The sequence below is a fragment of the Adiantum capillus-veneris genome, chromosome 12, assembly GCF_014529385.1.
Source record: "Adiantum capillus-veneris isolate H3 chromosome 12, ASM1452938v2, whole genome shotgun sequence".
Lineage (NCBI taxonomy): Eukaryota > Viridiplantae > Streptophyta > Polypodiopsida > Polypodiales > Pteridaceae > Adiantum > Adiantum capillus-veneris.
The window spans coordinates 70,722,529-70,740,913 of NC_140942.1; the positions used below are offsets into that span (position 1 = coordinate 70,722,529).

At 42.5% G+C, this 18,385-nt stretch overlaps 1 protein-coding gene and 1 pseudogene across 3 annotated transcripts in view; both read right to left on the reverse strand.

Moving 5' to 3' along the window:
- Positions 1–218: 218 nt before the first annotated feature.
- On the reverse strand, positions 219–3,090 carry LOC147445913 (uncharacterized; annotated as a pseudogene).
- Positions 3,091–5,059: 1,969 nt separating this feature from the next.
- LOC147445914 (uncharacterized) overlaps positions 5,060–18,385 on the reverse strand; it is a 109,412-nt gene continuing 96,086 nt past the window's right edge. For all 3 annotated transcript variants that reach the window (XR_015189822.1, XM_086525239.1, XM_086525241.1), the window contains one exon: positions 5,060–5,356. Coding sequence is in view for 2 of the 3 variants with exons in the window: in XM_086525239.1 (XP_086381365.1) it covers positions 5,276–5,356 (81 nt within the window). In the remaining variant the exon portion in view is untranslated. The remainder of the gene's footprint in view (positions 5,357–18,385) is intronic.

Below are 18,385 nucleotides of genomic sequence, written 5' to 3' on the forward strand. Positions count from 1 at the left end.
TACCAAAAGCACATGTGTATAGCGTTCTCCACTCGACACAAAGAAAAGCAACATTCAAAACCCACGATGTATAACCTCGTGTAGACAATTTCAAAGACCGGCAATTAAACTCTGCACATAATCCGATAGTAACAAGTGGCTTAAGTTCATGTTCACGAACAACACTCAATAATCCTGCAGTGTCGCCCTTCGCCTTAACACTAGTTTGCGGATCCAGGTTATGCAGTCCCCCAATTCTCCTCGGCAATCCTTGACACTAAAACTGGCCGCCCTTCAACTCCTCGTCTGCTGCACCTCGAAGGAGGCCCTTGACCACCTATGGCGAGCTCCACCACACCGTCTATAACCCTTGCTCGGACCAGCCCCAACCCTGCACTCGGCTCCCCTTCCTTTACCTTCAAACAGCCTGCCTTCTCAGGTCCAGCTTGCCCCTTGGCGGCTCCAACTCCTCCCTGGTTCAACACTTGGCCTTCACCTCTTCTACATGCGCCATCACCTGGCCTCCTCCATGCATTCGGACCCCCACCTGTCAACCTTCCCTACTCGTGCTGCTCGTCAACTGCAGACCTACTTTTTTTTTTTTGCCATTTAATAACTCAAAGCTATATTTTTTTTTAGGCCTTGCTTGGCGACCGGCGGTCCCACGCCATCGACCACACTTGATTGCCGATACCAAAAGACCCACCTTGGTATCCCGTGCCAAATCCACTCGAACCAAAAAATCCCGGCTGTAACGGATTGAGTAAGTGCCCGAAGTCATGATAATAACTATCACCTTGCTTAGCCAAGGGTCGCAAATAGAGCCGACCATTCGCCTCCATACGCGATGATATCCATCAAACACTAACATTTATAAGCTTCCCCTATTAGGGAAGCATGAAAACCCTGATAGACCTCTTGATTGCCACCTTTGACATACATTTATTGATTGGATCCATTGTATCGTGCATCTAGCATGTCCTTAAAAACTGTGCCATCCACCTGCTAAGCCTCATGAACCTACTTCTTGCATTTCCGTAGGTCGGCCATCTTTAGCTGTACCATCATTGCCCACCCCCTCGTTGAGCAGTTATGCTCAACCATAGCATTATTTAGGTAAAATAGTGCCGCATAGAGAGAATGATATAAAATAGATATATAGTGGCTATATAGATAGGATAGAGATAGATAGAAAAGCATCTGCTACTGCATCACCCTCCAGGGTCAAATGGAAAGCTCGAAGCTTCCCCAAGCATGATGTATAGTCCACCCGGATCAAACATAAAGCATTGACTGTGGCCATCCACCTGTAAAACACGCATATCCAAGCCTTCCTTTGCACTTGTAGGCCAATAGACACGCCACCCTTCCAACTCTTCATAGCTTGGAGCTTTGTCACCCTGTATCCATAATCCTTGCTGCCAACCATAAGCATGCTTTTGCTCACTTGAAGCACCTGTACCATAAGCAGCTATCCTGTCATCTGCTAGATAACCCTCCATGGTATAGTCCACTTCAAAAAAACCTCACCACTGACGCAAAGACACCTGTAAAGCAACCTCCAATAACACATGTATCCATAGCATCACATAAAATAGCAAGACCCTGCCATTTGCCTCCACCTGCTGCATAGCCAAGCAAACTTGATCCCTTGCAAACCTGTATCCAAACCCTTTGAAAATGGCTCCAAGTCCACCTTTTTGTACCCAGAGCATGACCCGCTCGAGCTTTAACCCGTTCTTCAAAGACCTCATCACCTACAAGGTTGGTGGCACCTTCCTCTTTGCATGGAGCATCACTCTTATAGGTTGCACCTGTATCAGTTTCCATAGAGTCATCTGCCGGAGCTATCTCTCCACGGCTACACACAAACTCTGAAACTTCAAAGTACACCTCGACATGCCCATCAAGGCAAGGTTGCCCCACCCTCTGCATAAACAAATCAACTTGACACACCTCTGCTTCTGCTTCTAGCTTTTGCAAGCCATCCTCAAAAACCTATTCTTCAACTAGGTCTGATGCACAATCAAACCATACCTCTTCCTCCAATAGGGACTCACCATCACACGACATTTGATAAGGCTGCTCGACTGGAAGATTCACACAAGGTGAAACACTATACTTCTCTTTGACCTTTAGCTGGCTGGCAGGCAACTTGCATACATTGTTCATCACTTCATCCACATAAAAAACATCATAAGTCTCATACCTAGAAGACAGGGATTCTGTCTCCCATGTAGCATTTGTGTCCAAACTGTTGCTGGAGCTATGAGAACTGTCGGACTCCTCTTTTGAACTTGTCAATTCTTGGACCACTGCTACCTTCCTCATTGCTGGCTCTGGAACTGACACCTCTTCTTTAAGATCTTCTATCACCTCGTCTTCTTGAGAAAGCAAATTGGGTGGCACTCTGAATATGCCTCTCTGCACCTTTTGAGGCCTGGTTGGCACTTCTTCTACCTCTTCTACCCTGGCATCAGCTTCACGTGATTTGATCACATTCATATCAATAAAATGAGGAGCTTTTACCTTTTGATGCTCATCAATTTGTTTGGGCCTGGGTCCACTGGCTACCGTGGTTGCCGACTGTAGCAATCCTGCCTCCATCTTCTTTCTCATCTTTTGACTCTTTGCTTTGGCAACTGTGACACCTTCATCAAAGGTCCTTGGATCTTCATAATCGACTCTCTCACGAACAAAGGGATACAAGCAAGATAGAAAACTTTCCCGCTTAAAGTATCCCGCATTGGTTGCTTGGGTAGCAGCCGCAAAATCCCCCCAATAAGCTTCAAATTTATCAACAAAAGCATCGAAATTTGCACTTACTTGCTGCTACAAACCTTTAATCTTTGCATCTGCTTCCGAAGCCGACACCACCTTTCGATACCTTTGTAGAAAGTGCTCTCGAAATCCGATCCAGTTTTGCTTGTGCACATCTTCTAAGCCATTGAACCAAACTTTTGCTTTACCTCGCAGCACCAAAGGTAGAGTCCGGAGCTTTGCTTCATCACCTGGCATCTGCAATACTGCCAGCATAAATAGCTCAAAATTGGCAATCCAGTCGTCTGTATCTTCATCTCCTTTGAACATCGGACCAAACTCCTGCTTCATTTTGATTCACGAACACTCGGCTAGGAAGCAATAGGTGGGTCCTCAGTGGGGGCACCACAAGATGGAAAGGGGGAAATGGGAAAAAACCACCAGCACACTAAATGGATGCCTCTCTATAGCCCAGTGATCTCACAGCACCACTATCCCCTAGCAAACACACACCTCGATACACAATGTGGAATCCACAACTATCCCTGCCACACAGACCATAGATTTGCAATTCAACATCGACCGATATACACACACTTGCAAGATCCCTAATATGCAAAATTCCCTTACGACTTGGCATCCTCTTGGCATACAATACTTCCCGACATTATACACTCATACATCTGATATATACCAAAAGCACATGGGTATAGAGTGCTCCACTCGACACAAAGAAAAGAAACATTCAAAACCCATGATGTATAACCTCGTGTAGACAATTTCAAAGACCGGCAATTAAACTCTGCACATAATCCGATAGTAACAAGTGGCTTCAGTTCATGTTCACGAACAACACTCAATAATCCTGCAGTGTCGCCCTTCACCTTAACACTAGTTTGAGGATCTGGCTTATGTAGTCCCCCAATTCTCCTCGGAAATCCTTGACACTAAAACTGGCCGCCCTTCAACTCCTCGTCTGCTGCACCTCGAGGGCGGCCCTTGACCACCTATGGCGAGCTCCACCACACCGTCTATAACCCTTGCTCGGACTAGCCCCAACCCTGCACTTGGATCCCCTTCCTTTGCTTTCAAACAACTAGCCTTCTTAGGTCCGGCTTGCCCCTCGGTGGCTCCAACTCCTTCCTAGTTCAACTCTTGGCCTTTACCTCTTCTGCATGCGCCTTCACTTGGCCTCCTCCATGCATTCGGACCCCCACCTGTCAACTTTCCCTACTCGCACTGCTCGTCGACTACATACATTTTTTTTTTTTTGCCTTTTAATAGCTCAAAACTATTTTTTTTAAAGGCCTTGCTTGGCGACCGGTCCCACGCCATCGACCACACTTGATTGCCGATACCAAAAGACCCACCTTGGTATCCCGTGCCAATTCACTCGAACCAAAAAACCCCCGCCGTAGCGGATTGAGTAAGTGCCCGAAGTCATGATAATAACTATCACCTTGCTTAGCCAAGGGTCGCAAATAGAGCCGACCATCCACCTCCATACGCGATGATATCCATCAAACACTAACATTCATAAGCTTCCCCTATTAGGGAAGCACAAAAACCCTGATAGACCTCTTGATTTCCACCTTTGACATACATTTATTGATTGGATCCATTGTATCGTGCATCTAGAATGTCCTTGAAAACCGTGCCATCCACTTGCTAAGCCTCATGAACCTGCTTCTTGCATTTCCATGGGTCGGCCACCTTTACCTGTACCATCGTCGGTGTAAGCATCGGTATACCCTACGTCAGAATCAGCTATGAAATAAGCACTAGTAATTGTAAAGGATATTCCAACGCTTCTTCCAAAGTTTATACCGATGCCTATACCATACTTTGTACTGACGACCAAGCCTGCAAAATTTGTTTGGGCAGAGAGGGTTGGGAACTAATGCTGCATGTCTAGAGCAAAAGAAAACAGCCCTCTCTGCCAAAGGAAGAGTGCACAAGCAACCGCAATCCACCTACAAGTTGACGCTAAAGAGCAAGTGTATGGCAATTAGCAAAATTGTAAGAATAACATAACCACAAAATAAAAAGCGTGATCATGGCATAACGACATAAAGATTTTATAACCATAATTAAAACATGAGTCAAAAACTGCTAAACCATAAACCTAACCCGTTTGCCATACCATAACCATTACCATAACTTGCTTGTCATACCATAACCTAACAGCCATGCCATCCTTGCACAACCATAACCATAACCATAACCACAACCATAACCATAACCATAACCATCACATGATTGCCATACCATGATAGCAAAACCATAACCTTAACTTGACTGGCAAACCTTAATCATAACATCTGTGCCATACCATAAAGATAATCATAAACCATAAACATAAGCACTACAAAACTGTACATATGCAAACAATCACTGAGTGAGACTGCATCAAGAAGACCACAACTACAAAAAAGATTGTACCAAGAAGACTGTATAAAGATGACTGGGTAAAAGCGTATCAAGAAGACCCTCATGGTAATGCCTCCCAGTCGACGTCCTCTCCCTCCTCCTGCAGCTAGTTCAAAAGGGCCACAAGTCCATGCTTGCACCCATACTTCTGCTCTCGGCGTGTCGAAGGGCGCTTCATGGCAACTTCCTGCAAAATTATGGTTCAATCATTGGACAGATCTTCAAATAATATATATATTTTTAATAATTTAAAGCATATGTATAATACTTACAAACTCATGTTGAAGCGTATCATAGCCTCCACTCCCAAGATGTTGTTGGGGTATAAAGCCCAATGTGGTCGCCCAGGTAAGTGGGTGGGCCGCCAGGTATGTACACATATTCTTTTGTAAAAACCTAATAAGAACTCACTATCCTCTACACATTACAGTAGAGCGAGTTCACCATATCGTCGTGCTCTTCTTCTCGCACTCTCTCTCGCGTCGCACTTCCGCTCGTACTCCTTCAACTGGTATCAGAGCTCAGACGAGGCTCGAGGCAGTGCTGCAGGAGGCTAGAGTCACCAACTCAGATTGGAGTGAAATTCGACAGGCGAAGACACGGCCCCAAATCTCGTGGGTAAGCCCAAAGGGCTTGGTGTTGTCAGAATTTCATTCTGAGGTCTCGACTACGTGGTCTCGACGGGTGCAGATCCGACTCTGCAAATTTGGGGTTTTCGGCCTACGAATACAGGTGCTGAGGATATCGACACTCCCAGAGTGTTGATTTGTGGCTGTCTACACATCGAAGGACGGCTCACAGTTCTTGGAGACGTGTCACATACGACACGGGCGTATCTACACACAGACTGTAGGCGACATCCACTAGTTCATCAGGTAGCTTGTGTTTGCTGCTTGATATTCCAGATTTCATCCTGACATTGCAGGTACTTCCACATGGGATGTATTGTCAGAGATGATGTATGTCTGTTGAGGGTTTGCTGGCTGTGAGTCACGCAGCAAACAACCGCCGCAGCGGTTACAACATACAGTGGGAAATTTGTGGATGTATGACTTTGTGGGAAGTCTATGTACTGTCAGATTTACTGCAGCCTTTGTTGAGGGTCGAGTGAGGTTTTATTGAGCTGGGGGATTCTCGAATGTTGAGATCCTTTCGGTGATACAGGTCTTGGAGCGATCCCTCGAGCACCCTCAGCTAGGCAGCTAGGATGTATTGACTGTGAGTTAGACAGTTGGGATTGCATCTTTGCTTTACTGCCGTTCAGGCATTGTCGCAGTCTATGCTTACAGGACATATGTCATATGACGTTTCTTTGTGGCATAGCTAGTTAGGACATATGTCCAAGAAGGGAATGGAAATCTTGTCTCATTCTGGTTATTTGCCTGGCTTTTCATTTAATGATTTTGAATTCTGTGAACATTGTCTGTATGGTAAGCAAACACAGCAGCCACATAAGCATAGAAGCAGTAGAAGAGATACACAGTTGGCGCTTGTTCATAGTGATTTGTGTGGACCTATGCCTAACCTATCTCTAGGGGGAGCTTCTTACTTTATGACATTTATAGATGATTACTCGAGGAAAGTATGGGTTTACTTTCTCAAGCACAAGGATGAAGCGTTTAGTGTTTTCAAAACGTTTGTGACACTTGTGGAGAATCAGAGTAGCAAGAAGCTTAAATGCTTACGCATTGACAATGGTGGAGAGTATGTTTCAAAGGCCTTTCAGGACTTTTGTGAGTCAAAAGGTATAAACGTGAACTTACTGCTCCTTACAATCCTCCTCAAAATGGTGTTGCTGAGAGGATGAATAGGACCATACAAGAGAAGGTCAGAAGTATGTTGTCTAATGCACAGCTGCCAAATGGGTTTTGGGCTGAAGTTGTATCAACAACTGCTCATCTTGTAAATAGATCTCCTAGCAAGGTTTTGCAGAAGGATTCAGTGCCAGAGATGGTATGGTCAGGCAAAATGCCCTCATACAAGCATCTCAGAGTCTTTGGCTGCGAGGCATATACTCACGTTCCAAAGGAATTTAGGAACAAACTTGAGTCAAAGAGTAGAAAGTGCATCTTTCTAGGCTATGGTAATTCTGGTGAGATGGGGTACAGACTTTGGGATCCCGAATCCAGAAAGGTTGTCCGCAGCAATGATGTTCACTTTAATGAATCCAAATATCATTCTAAACCAGAGAGGGTTGAGGAGATTAGAAGAGTTATCTTCCAAGAAGATGGACCTGCACGTGCAAGAAAAAATGTCAGGGCTCAAGAGGAGCAAGGATAGGATAGAGTGGAACCACAGGTTGTGGCTGAGCCTGAGCCACCTATTGTGCGTAGATCTGGACGTGTCACGCGACCTCCTGATAGGTTTGTTCCATCTATGAACTATGTCATGTTGACTGATTGCAATGAGCCTTCATGTTACAAGGAAGCAATGCAAATGAAGGACTTCGGGAATTGGCAATTGGCCATGCAGTCAGAGATGACAGCTCTGCATAAAAACAAGACATGGAAGCTAGTTAAATTACCACAGGGAAAAAAGGCTCTACCTTGTAAATGGGTTTACAGGTATAAGATCACCGCTCATGATTGTCAGCCAAAGTACAAAGCAAGGCTTGTTGCCAAGGGCTTTAAGCAAGAACAAGGCATTGACTTTGATGAAGTCTTCTCTCCGGTGGTCAAGATGACTACATTGAGATGATTTCTTGCATTGGTTGCCATATTAGATTTGGTGTTGCACCGAATGGATGTCAAGACAACGTTCTTGCATGGTGATTTAGATGTGGAAATTTACATGCAGCAACCAGAAGGGTTTGTTGAGAAAGGCAAGGAAGATTAGGTATGCCAGTTGTTAAAGAGTCTTTATGGCTTAAAACAATCACCGAGGGCATGGTACCATAAATTCCACAAGTTTATGCTTTCTCAAGGCTACAAACGTAGTGAGTTCTATCACTGTCTATATACAAAGAAGGGTAAGGATGGTAGTTGGCTGATCCTTATTTTGTATGTGGATGACATGTTGATTGCTGGCAAGCACTTGGAAGAAATTTCAGCTTTGAAGTCAAAGATGGCAAAATCGTTTGACATGAAAGACATGGGTGAGGCAAGTCATATACTTGGTTTGCGCATTGAGAGAGACAGATCAAAGAAGTTGATTTGGTTATCTCAAACAGAGTATATTGACAAGGGTTTGCAACGTTTCAATATGGAGAAGGGAAAGGCACTGAGTGTTCCATTGCCACCATATGTGAAACTTAGCAAACAAGATTGTCCTGTGTCTGAGGAAGAATAGGCTGAAATGGATAAGATTCCATATGCGTCTACAGTGGGTAGTTTGATGTATGCAATGATTGCTACTCGCCCAGACATTGCATTTGCAGTGGGAGTAGTAAGTCGATACATGTCAAACCCAGGCAAGAAACATTGGGAGGCAGTGAAAGGAATATTGAGATACTTGAAAGCTACAAAGAGTATGCGTATATGCTATGGGAGTCAGAAGCTAAGTGTAAATGGTTTTACAGACTCAGATTATGCAGGTGACTTAGACAACCGAAGGTCTACGTCAGGGTATGTCTTTACATTGGCTGGTGGAGCAGTATCATGGCGTTCTAGATTACAAGATTGTGTTACTCAGTCTACTACAGAGGCTGAATATGTTGCAGCATCAGAGGCATGCAAAGAATCAATTTGGCTTAATCGACTAGTAACAGATTTGGGAATCAAAGAAGAGATACCTGTGTTATATTGTGATAGTCAAAGTGCTATACAATTGGCTCGCAATCCAGTTTATCACTCAAAGACAAAGCATGTGGATGTGAAGTATCATTTCATCAGGGAAATGCTCGAGGATAAGCAACTTCAGCTTGTCAAAGTTCACACCACAGAAAATCCTGCTGATCTACTTACAAAAGGACTTCCCTCAGAGAGCTTTGCGCATTTTTGCAAGCAGTTAGGTGTAGGGTAGTACATCACTTCTCTACATCTCTTGTATATTAGCTTGTATAGTAGCTTCTCTCACACTTAAAGTACCACATTGGACTTGAAGTGGGAGGTTGTTGGGGTATAAATCCCAATGTGGTCGCCCAGGTAAGTGGGCGGGCCGCCAGGTATGTACACATATTCTTTTGTAAAAACCTAATAAGAACTCACTATGCTCTACACATTATAGTAGAGCGAGTTCACCATATCGTCGTGCTCTTCTTCTCGCACTCTCTCTCGTGTCGCACTTCCGCTCGTACTCCTTCAGATGTGACGCTCGAGCAGACTCCAAACGTGCTCTGGCTACATCTCTCTACTGCTTAAATCTGTCAGGATTGTCTTGTGTCGCTCGTGCAATCCCCGCCCACTCCTCTGCGTCCAACCATGCTGGCTTTGGACTGTCGGCATTGTACCTATCTCTCACCTCCTACCGACGGTGTGACATTGTCGCCTTCCCCACGCTAAAAAATCCACGGATTTGAGACTAGATCGTACCCCTCTGCCGGCCTGTACTCTCTGTGAATAGCCGGGAGAATGTAATTCTTTCCTTCAAGATCAAGATTATCCCAAACCTCCATTAAAGAGTGACTAAATTGAATTGTAGACAGCTGCCGAATCCTTTGTCGCATGGCTTTTTTGACCCTATTCGCCACAACAGCCCCATCCCTGCTCTTGTACACCTTGCTAGGATCGTACTCGTGTGATCCCCAAGGTGTACGTGGTGTGCCAATTGGTGAACTATCTACTGAAGAGAGGGGTGGATGCTCTCTCAGTGGCATGGACACATCGACAGATTTGCTACCACAACAACCACCTCCTCTAGAATGATGCCTACCTCATCTCGAGGATGAACCACCCGTCGGTGTAGGGGGCACACGAGTTCTAGGCGTAGGGGGCACACTTGACTGAGGTGTGGGCCGCTCGATGTAGGGACCACACTAGTCCCGGGTGTAGGGTTGGCCGTAGTTGGTCTAGAGGAACCTGCTGCCCAAAGGTGTTGTGCCATCGCGATCTTCTCTGGTGTGAACTGAGACAAAAACGAGCCCATCTGCTCGAGTGACATGCCGGTCGGAGTGACAGGAAAACTAAAAGTAGGAGAGTATGGATCATCTTCATTGGGCATGGCTAATCATACATAAATAACACCCACAAAATACGTTAGTTCACAGCAGAAACGCTTAATCAATACAAATAACAAATCAATGAAGCTGCAACACAAATGAATGAATCTAAAGTGTATTGTAGACTAATAAAAAGAGTTTTACAAAAGAGTTCCTAGCAAAAATCATTAGCTAATCTCTCATCTTCTATGAGATTTGATGCACCAAAGATGTCTATTTCAATCTATACTTCTGCATCTTCGTCATCAAACTCTACTTCTTCGCCCATGTCTGCATCAGCTTTAGTATTTGAGACCTCATCTCTAGGTTCAGACAATTGCTCACTGATGGCATCTACCTCAAATTCTAAACTTAAAGTTTTTGTTGGTCCTGCGCTTTGTTCATGAGTCACCTCTTCGACCTCAATGTCCAATCCTTCACAACACTTGCTTGCTCCGTGGAGTAACTTGAACGACATAGAGCCATCATGGTTTAGACATATCATTCTCATCATTTTCTGTCCATAGTGGATCGTGTGTGAACTCAACTTGTTCACAATGCTGCGGAAGTACGAATGTATCCCGCACACCTATCCACACTTGCCTAGAGTTCACTTGAATCAATCCACTCTTATCTTTATGCACAGTTGCATTAGGGCCGCTGGTAATAACTTTGAACCACTTGACATCAAAGATAAACATATCAAACTTTCTAAAGCTAATCTTCAAGATGTCTTGGATGTAGCCAAAGTATTCAAGTTGGCTAGTCTCTTTGTTCTCATCCCTAGCACTTCTCCTACTTTCTTGGAAGAAGCTTTCCCTAATGCCACTGTCGAAAGTGACCCTTTGTTCGTTGATCCATTGCACTCTGAAGTGTTTCCCATGCGACCATAAAGCTCCATATTTGTGATACTACCGCCACAAAATTGAAACAGACTAAAAGTTATTAAAGCAATGTGATTATGTGGAGCTCAAAAAGGAATTTGTGAAAATATACATGCCAATCACATCCCCTTGACATCTCCTCTTCCTCTTCAGTAATCAACACTCCATTCCTCTTTGCCTCTGAGACTGTCGCATCTAACCACCATCCATAAAAGTCAGGTAATTTTTGAAGATGATCTGGAAAAGGAAGGTTTCTAGTGGCACATTTGCGCTTGAATTGCAGAAAATCTGTCAAGCATTTTGCTTTTCCCTTTTGTACCTCTCTAGCCACTTTTGCATGATGTCTGAGTTGAGAAGGAAAAATCTCATAACCTTTTCTTGCATTGTGATGTCCATCTTCCTAACGATGCCTTGTCCCTGCGGCTCGTCCCCTGTCACCTTGACGTTGACCTTAGTAGTCAACATTCGGGGCATCTCTGGATCAATTGAGACCAAATAATTCACTGATGAGGACAAGAGACTCTTGTACAAGCCATCCTTCGGTCATGCTACCTTGGGGGACCAGCCCTTTGACGAACAAACCCCTTTAAAGTCTTCATAAATCTCTCCAAGAAGAACATCCACTTGCTATGGACTACCCTAGCAACTGCAATTTGCATTGACCACATGCACAAGTACATACATTTGGATGGTAAGAATGTTTGTTGGAAAGTACTTCTCCACCATGCACACTGCTTCAATAACATTTAAGCGTGCTGCATCGATGCTGTCTTCTCTTATCTCTTTTGAACTGATCCAGCGTAGCAACTCACTGATTTTGTAGATTGTTCTTCTAATGTCATCTATCAAAAAACCCTTTATGGAAATTGGTAAGATGAACTATAAAAATTTGTGCCAATCGTGGGACTTAAGACCACTGAGATTGTCATCTCTCGTAAAAGCCATTTTCAAACATTGCATGCACTCTGTGGGAGTCTTGAATGAAGATATAGTCTTCTTCACTTGTTGCTCTTCTGCACGACTCAAAACCCATGGACCTTTTGGTATAGCAAACTTTCCATTGGGTTTAAGTTGAGGCCACATCTTTGGCATTTGACCCACAGCCTGCAAGTCATCTATTTGGGCCTTGGTCTCCCTCTTTCCAGTGATGGTTTTCCATATGATCTCCCCCTCATTCTTGAAGATGTGCATTGGGTCGAGCAAATGATTAATCAGCAGGCACTCCAGTACGGGAGTTCATGGAAAATAGAAAGTCTTTTCATTTCAGGTGGCATCCAATCTCCCCTCTCCAGGCACATGTTTTTCTAATCGCTTTCTTTTAGTGGATGCATGTCATGTTTGCATATGTTTGGTCCACGTAGCTCATGTCCTTCAGGAAAAATCTATCATGCTCCTCGAAAACTGTCTTGCTCAAATGCTCAGAGCGGTGGAAGCCAAGTCGAGGACCACATTTCGGACATGCATGATTGCCCGAGTAACTCAAGCCTGAAACATCACAAAATTAAAATATAAACGCGTTGGCGTAGCCAGGAATCACATGTATGTGAGGGTTTCAAAGGCACTTACTTGAGCACTCACCAAAGCCTGGCCAATCGTGCATGGTCCACATGAGAATGCCTTGCACATGTACATTCCGTCGTCTGATTGGTTGGGACATATCAACCACATCGATTCCTGTCCACAAGATTTGGAGCTCTTCTATAAGTGGTGACAGATAGACGTCCATGTCCTTTGCTTTGTACTTTCTTGGGATGATCCATGACAACAATAGATGGCTCTTCTAGATAGCTAGCCATGGTGGAAGATTATAATTAACTAGAAAAATAGGCCACGTGCTCCATGACGAACTCCGTAATCCGAATGGATTTACTCCGTCCATTCCCAGACCAAAGCGGATACATCGAGGCTCGTTCTTAAATGTAGGCCAACTTTCCTCTATGTGCTTCCATGCACAAGAGTCAACAGGTACTCACATCACATCATCTGTCGATCTAGTATTTGAGTGCCATGTCATCAAAGCGGCTATGGACTTGCACATGAACATGCTCTTTATTTGTGGAATGATAGAAAAGTGTCGAAGGACCTTTGCAGGGATAAATTTTCCTTGTGTGTCCTCCTTGTACCTGTTTGATCCACAATTGGGACAATGTTCCAAATTTGCATACTCATTGCAAAAAAGTATACAATTATTAGGACATGCATATATTTTGTGATAATCCAAGCCCAAATTAGTAAGAAGCTTTTTAGCGGCTGGACGGGTAGGGGGCATGTGATTCCCTTCTGGCAAGATTTGCTCATTGAGAAACCTGTCATTACATGAACAAGTCAGCTCCTTGATCACATTATTGAAGTGTAATTTGCACTTTATCATGCTTAGGATACAATGTATTTACCTGAAAAACTCTCTAATTGAGGCGCTAGACCAACTGTAGACAGCAACCGTAGACATATTGCAAATTAAGCATTACCAATTGGTACAAAGAACTGAGATTTTTGCACCACTGTAAAGCGGCATGCGTGCAAGACTTTGCATTATCTTGCCCTCTTTATCGTTCCTATCATGCCGTTGATATGAATGGGATGACTGAGGTTGGTCCGCAATATTGCGTTCAATGTTGTCGTCTTCTATGTTTTCAATGATGGGATCCATGTCAAAGAACGTGTCCAACATCTGCTCCATCGCTACTTCTTGAAATGCCACATCATGTATTGGTTGGGAGGACTCAATCGATGGGTGCTCGTTTGAAAATCGTCTTCTCTGGGATGAAGTTGGAGCAATATTTACTTGCGGAGTTTGACCTTCAGTCTCTAGAACATGAGATCGATAACACAAGTCTTGTAGTTGCTCAATCGGAAAGAGACCGTGATTGCGTATGTGTTGGTTGTAGATTTTTTGTTTTCGAAAGATCTGATGCTTGCAATGCGCACAAGGACACGCCATCCTATTGTCCATACTTTATCTACCAATGATGCAACAAATAATTAAAACAGTCTAGTTGTACTAAGCACATTACAATACATGACGACCTCACAGTCTCTAGCCAGGCCCCGCACACGAAGTCTGACTGCGGTTTTTCAACTATTTGCTGCTAGCTTAAGCTCTAACAATCTCACATTCTCTAGCCATGTCCGATCCCCACACACCTCGATCTAAAGGTGCACGGAGATTAGGACCACAGGGTCAATGACTATATATTAGTGTTTTTGAAGTTTTTGTGCGCCTAACCTAACCTATAACCTAACCTATAACCAAATTAAACATAACCTATAACTTCACCTATAACAAAACCTAACCGAAGTTTGTTAGCGTTTTTTGATGTACACGAGTCATTCTTGAAGTCCATTTGTGTTTTTTCTACTATTTGTCGCTAGCTCTAACCTAACTTATAATCTAACCTAACCGATAACCTCAACTTAACCTAACCTAACGTAAGCTAACCTATAACCTAAATCTAACCTATAACCTAACCTAACCGAAGTCCATTTGCATTTTAGAAGTACAGGAGTCATCTTCGAAGTCCGTTAGTGTTTTTTCTACTATTCATTTGTCGCTAGCTCTAACATAACTTATAACCTAAACCTAACCTAACCTAACATAACCTATAACATAAACCTAACCTATAGGCCAACCTAACCGAAGTCCGTTTGTGTTTTTTGAAGTACACGAGTCATCTTTGAAGTCCATTTGCATTTTTTCTACTATTTGTTGCTAGCTCTAACCTAACCTATAACCTAAACCTAACCTAATCGAAGTCCGTTTGCGTTTTTAGAAGTACACAAGTCATATTCGTTTGGCCGCTAATAGATGAACGTTGTGTTCGGACAGTTAGAACTTATGGTATGGTGTGTAAAGCCGCTTAGGTTAGGCTACTCCAAATTGGATTAGGATAACAATTAGCCATTTCAATCCGCTTAGGGCTAGCCACCTAGGGTTAGCGTCTTAGGACTAGTGTTGGTTTAGCCGCTAATAGATGGACGTATTTTGGAGTGTTAGGGTGTGCTATGTAAAATTGTCTAGGTTTGGCTGCTCCAAATTGGATTAGTGTAGCATTTTTCCATTTCAATCTGCTTAGTGTTAGCCGCTTAGGGTTCTATGGATTTTGATTTGACCGCTAATAGATGGCACACCGTGTTCAGACGGTTAGGGCACACTATGTAAAGCCACTAAAGTAAAGCGCTCTAAAACATATTAGGGTGTCGTCAGGCCATTTAATCTGCTTAGGGATAGATGCTAAGGGCTATTGGCTTTAGATTAGCGACTTTTGTTTTGGCCGTTAATACATTACTATATTTGGAGCGTTAGGGTAGGCTATGTAAATCCACTTAGAGGTTTGGCAACTTTTGATTTGGTCTCTCCAAATCCAATTAGTGTAGTGCTTGACCATTTCAGTCTGCTAATAGGGTTAGAGGATTATGGTTTAGACGCTGGTAGATGGTCGTGTTTGGATGTTTCATCGATAAGTATTTAGATTAATATAAAAGTACATAAGTTCTAACTGTCCAAACACAACGTCCATCTATAACCTAAACATGAGTTAAATTAACATATAACCTAACCTAACTCGTACAATCTATAATCTAACTTGTTGCTTAAACCTGACCTATAATCTAGCTAGCCTATCGTATAACCTATAACTTAACTTATAACTTAATTTAACCTTTAATGTAAACCTAACCTATAAGCTAACTTAACATAATTAACTTCCTAAAAACTAATCTAACCTAACCTAACGTATAAACTAACTTATAAATTAACATATAACCTATATATACCCTAACCTAACATATAACCTAAACTAAACTTAAAACCTAAACCTCATCAATCGTATAATCTCAAAAATGACATAATTCAAAACAAAATTTCTTCAAAACAATTTTTTTTCATAATTCAAAACGAAATTTCACAACGCAAACCATAATTTCTTTTAAAGCATTGAAAGTTTAAAGCATGAAATTTTCTTTTATGAATATACAAATTAATTTAAATAAGTTTAATATGCATTAAAAGTTCAAGCACTCACATGCGGCCTATTTGAGCAAGAAAAGGTGTTGTAAACGTCCTCGAACTTGCAAAAACGCGCACACACACACACACACACACACACACCATGTTAAACCCTAAATCCTAAACCTACAAGTAAACTTGAAGACAATCTCACCTTAGTGCTATGGAGTAGTCCACGAGCAAGATTAGCACCTCTAACAACTTGTTTTGCACCAGATCTGTAAGAGGTGAAGAGGAAGAGAGCAAGAGAAAACGTGCAAAAAGAAGAGAAATGTGTAGGGAAAGCCCGCGGGTTTGTTTTTTGCAGGGTTTGACGGTACAGGTATCGATAGAGGCGTCGAAAAGAGCATTCGTACAGGAGTCAGAAAGTGCATCGAATAGGCATCGGAAGATACATCGGAACAGGCGTCGGAAATTTAAAAATGATTTAAAAAAAAAACTCCATCTCCCTCCATACTTACCTACACATATACCGACACCTGCCATTGATGCCGGTAATTTGGCGTCGGAATTTAAGTGACATCTTGTAGTGATCACATCTTTCAAGCAGTCAAATAATATATCAAGCCTAAGTGCATTGATTTAAAGCAAACATTTGGGCTGCATACTTCATAGCAATATGGAGAAATAAGTACATTAACAAACTCCATTGCTCATTAAATTCACAAAACCTTCAAAGCACTCAAGTCATAAGTAAAAGTAGCACCCACATAACTTTAAATACTCAGGCAATATGGAGCAATCATTGCATCATATAAGCAAATAACACATCTAAGTTTTGACCTATGTATATTAGAACACACGTTTGGATGCAATGAAAATATACCCGAGACTCATCTAGCAAATGGATTGGATGCTGCACATCCCAATTCTCATGTTTCATATGCCCATCTTGCTCGGGGAAACCGCGTCTCTGTGAGGTCCCCAACCCCGAGAAGATTGGGGCGACTTGGATAGGTGACCTTCCTTTATTGTCCTTTTCCATTGATGACACCCTACTCTATTCCACAAAGTAGAGATACGAGCAACAAAAGAGAGGAAGTCCTCTATCCATCGTTTACGTGGTTATAAGGGTCATACGCCACAAGCCAGGTCAATAAATCTAGGATTCTAATGAAGTTGTCTCCTAATATAAAGATGAAATCACATTGACATATTTAGAATCCATAAACAACGCCTTTTTCCCCACGTTTAAGAGGCACGGCCGCCATCCATAAACCATAAAGATGATATGAGACTTATTCTAAACTAAATAGTAATCTTATGTCACGTTGATTTTGTTATAGAATTGATATTTTATTATTTATTGCAGCTGACAGGTGGAAAAGACTAGACCAAGCTAGGCCTATGCGAATGAAAATATATATATTGTACATTTTATTATTCAAGTGCTCTTTTATGAGCTTTGGCCATTTATGACTGACCAGCCAGTTTGTAACCAATTTGACCATTCAAGAAATCTATAAAACAAATACGTGCAAGAGGGAAATGGTCACTCTTTCACCCGGGGTATTCACCATGGAAAACTTACTGCACCACGTAAGTGCAAGGGAGGGGGTTGTTTCTACAAGTTACATAAGCGTATAAGTTAGGGGTAGGCCTCCAATAATTTATCTCCTAAGCTCAAAAATAAGGGAGGGGGTATCATATTTAGGGGGGCAGAGGGGAAGGGAGAAAAGGAGAAAATGAAAGGAATTATTTGTGTTTGAAAATCATGGATTCCCAAAAGAGTCTTCCCTGAAACTTGTGAGTCAATAGCTACCAAGATACATGCAAGAACCAACACTGCTTTGTATCAATTGCTTGTTTTGTTATTATAATTCATTTGTTGAGGGATGAAAGCTATAAAGAGTTTGTATAGATGCAAATTTACACGAAGAACCTAACACAACTTTATAACCATGTTTTTTGAGTAATTTAGATGTGTCAAAATTGGACGAGTAGCTAGAGTGCAGGCTGAATTGGTACATAGTTTGAAAGTCAAACTAAGACACATTAAGGGTACATCTAGTTATGAACAAAAATGGTTCCTTAGTACATTGTCAGTCACTATGCTACACACTCTTTGACTAGTTTTACTTAGTTAGATAATGTGAGACCTAAATTTTATATGTAAGATAGGGGTATGATAGTTTTCTGCATTGACTTTCGTATAAGCGTAGAAAGGGGGGTCATATTCCCTAATATCATATATAGGGGTTTTATCAAAGGGGTCATATTTCCTAATATAAGTCGTATATGGGGGTTTTATCA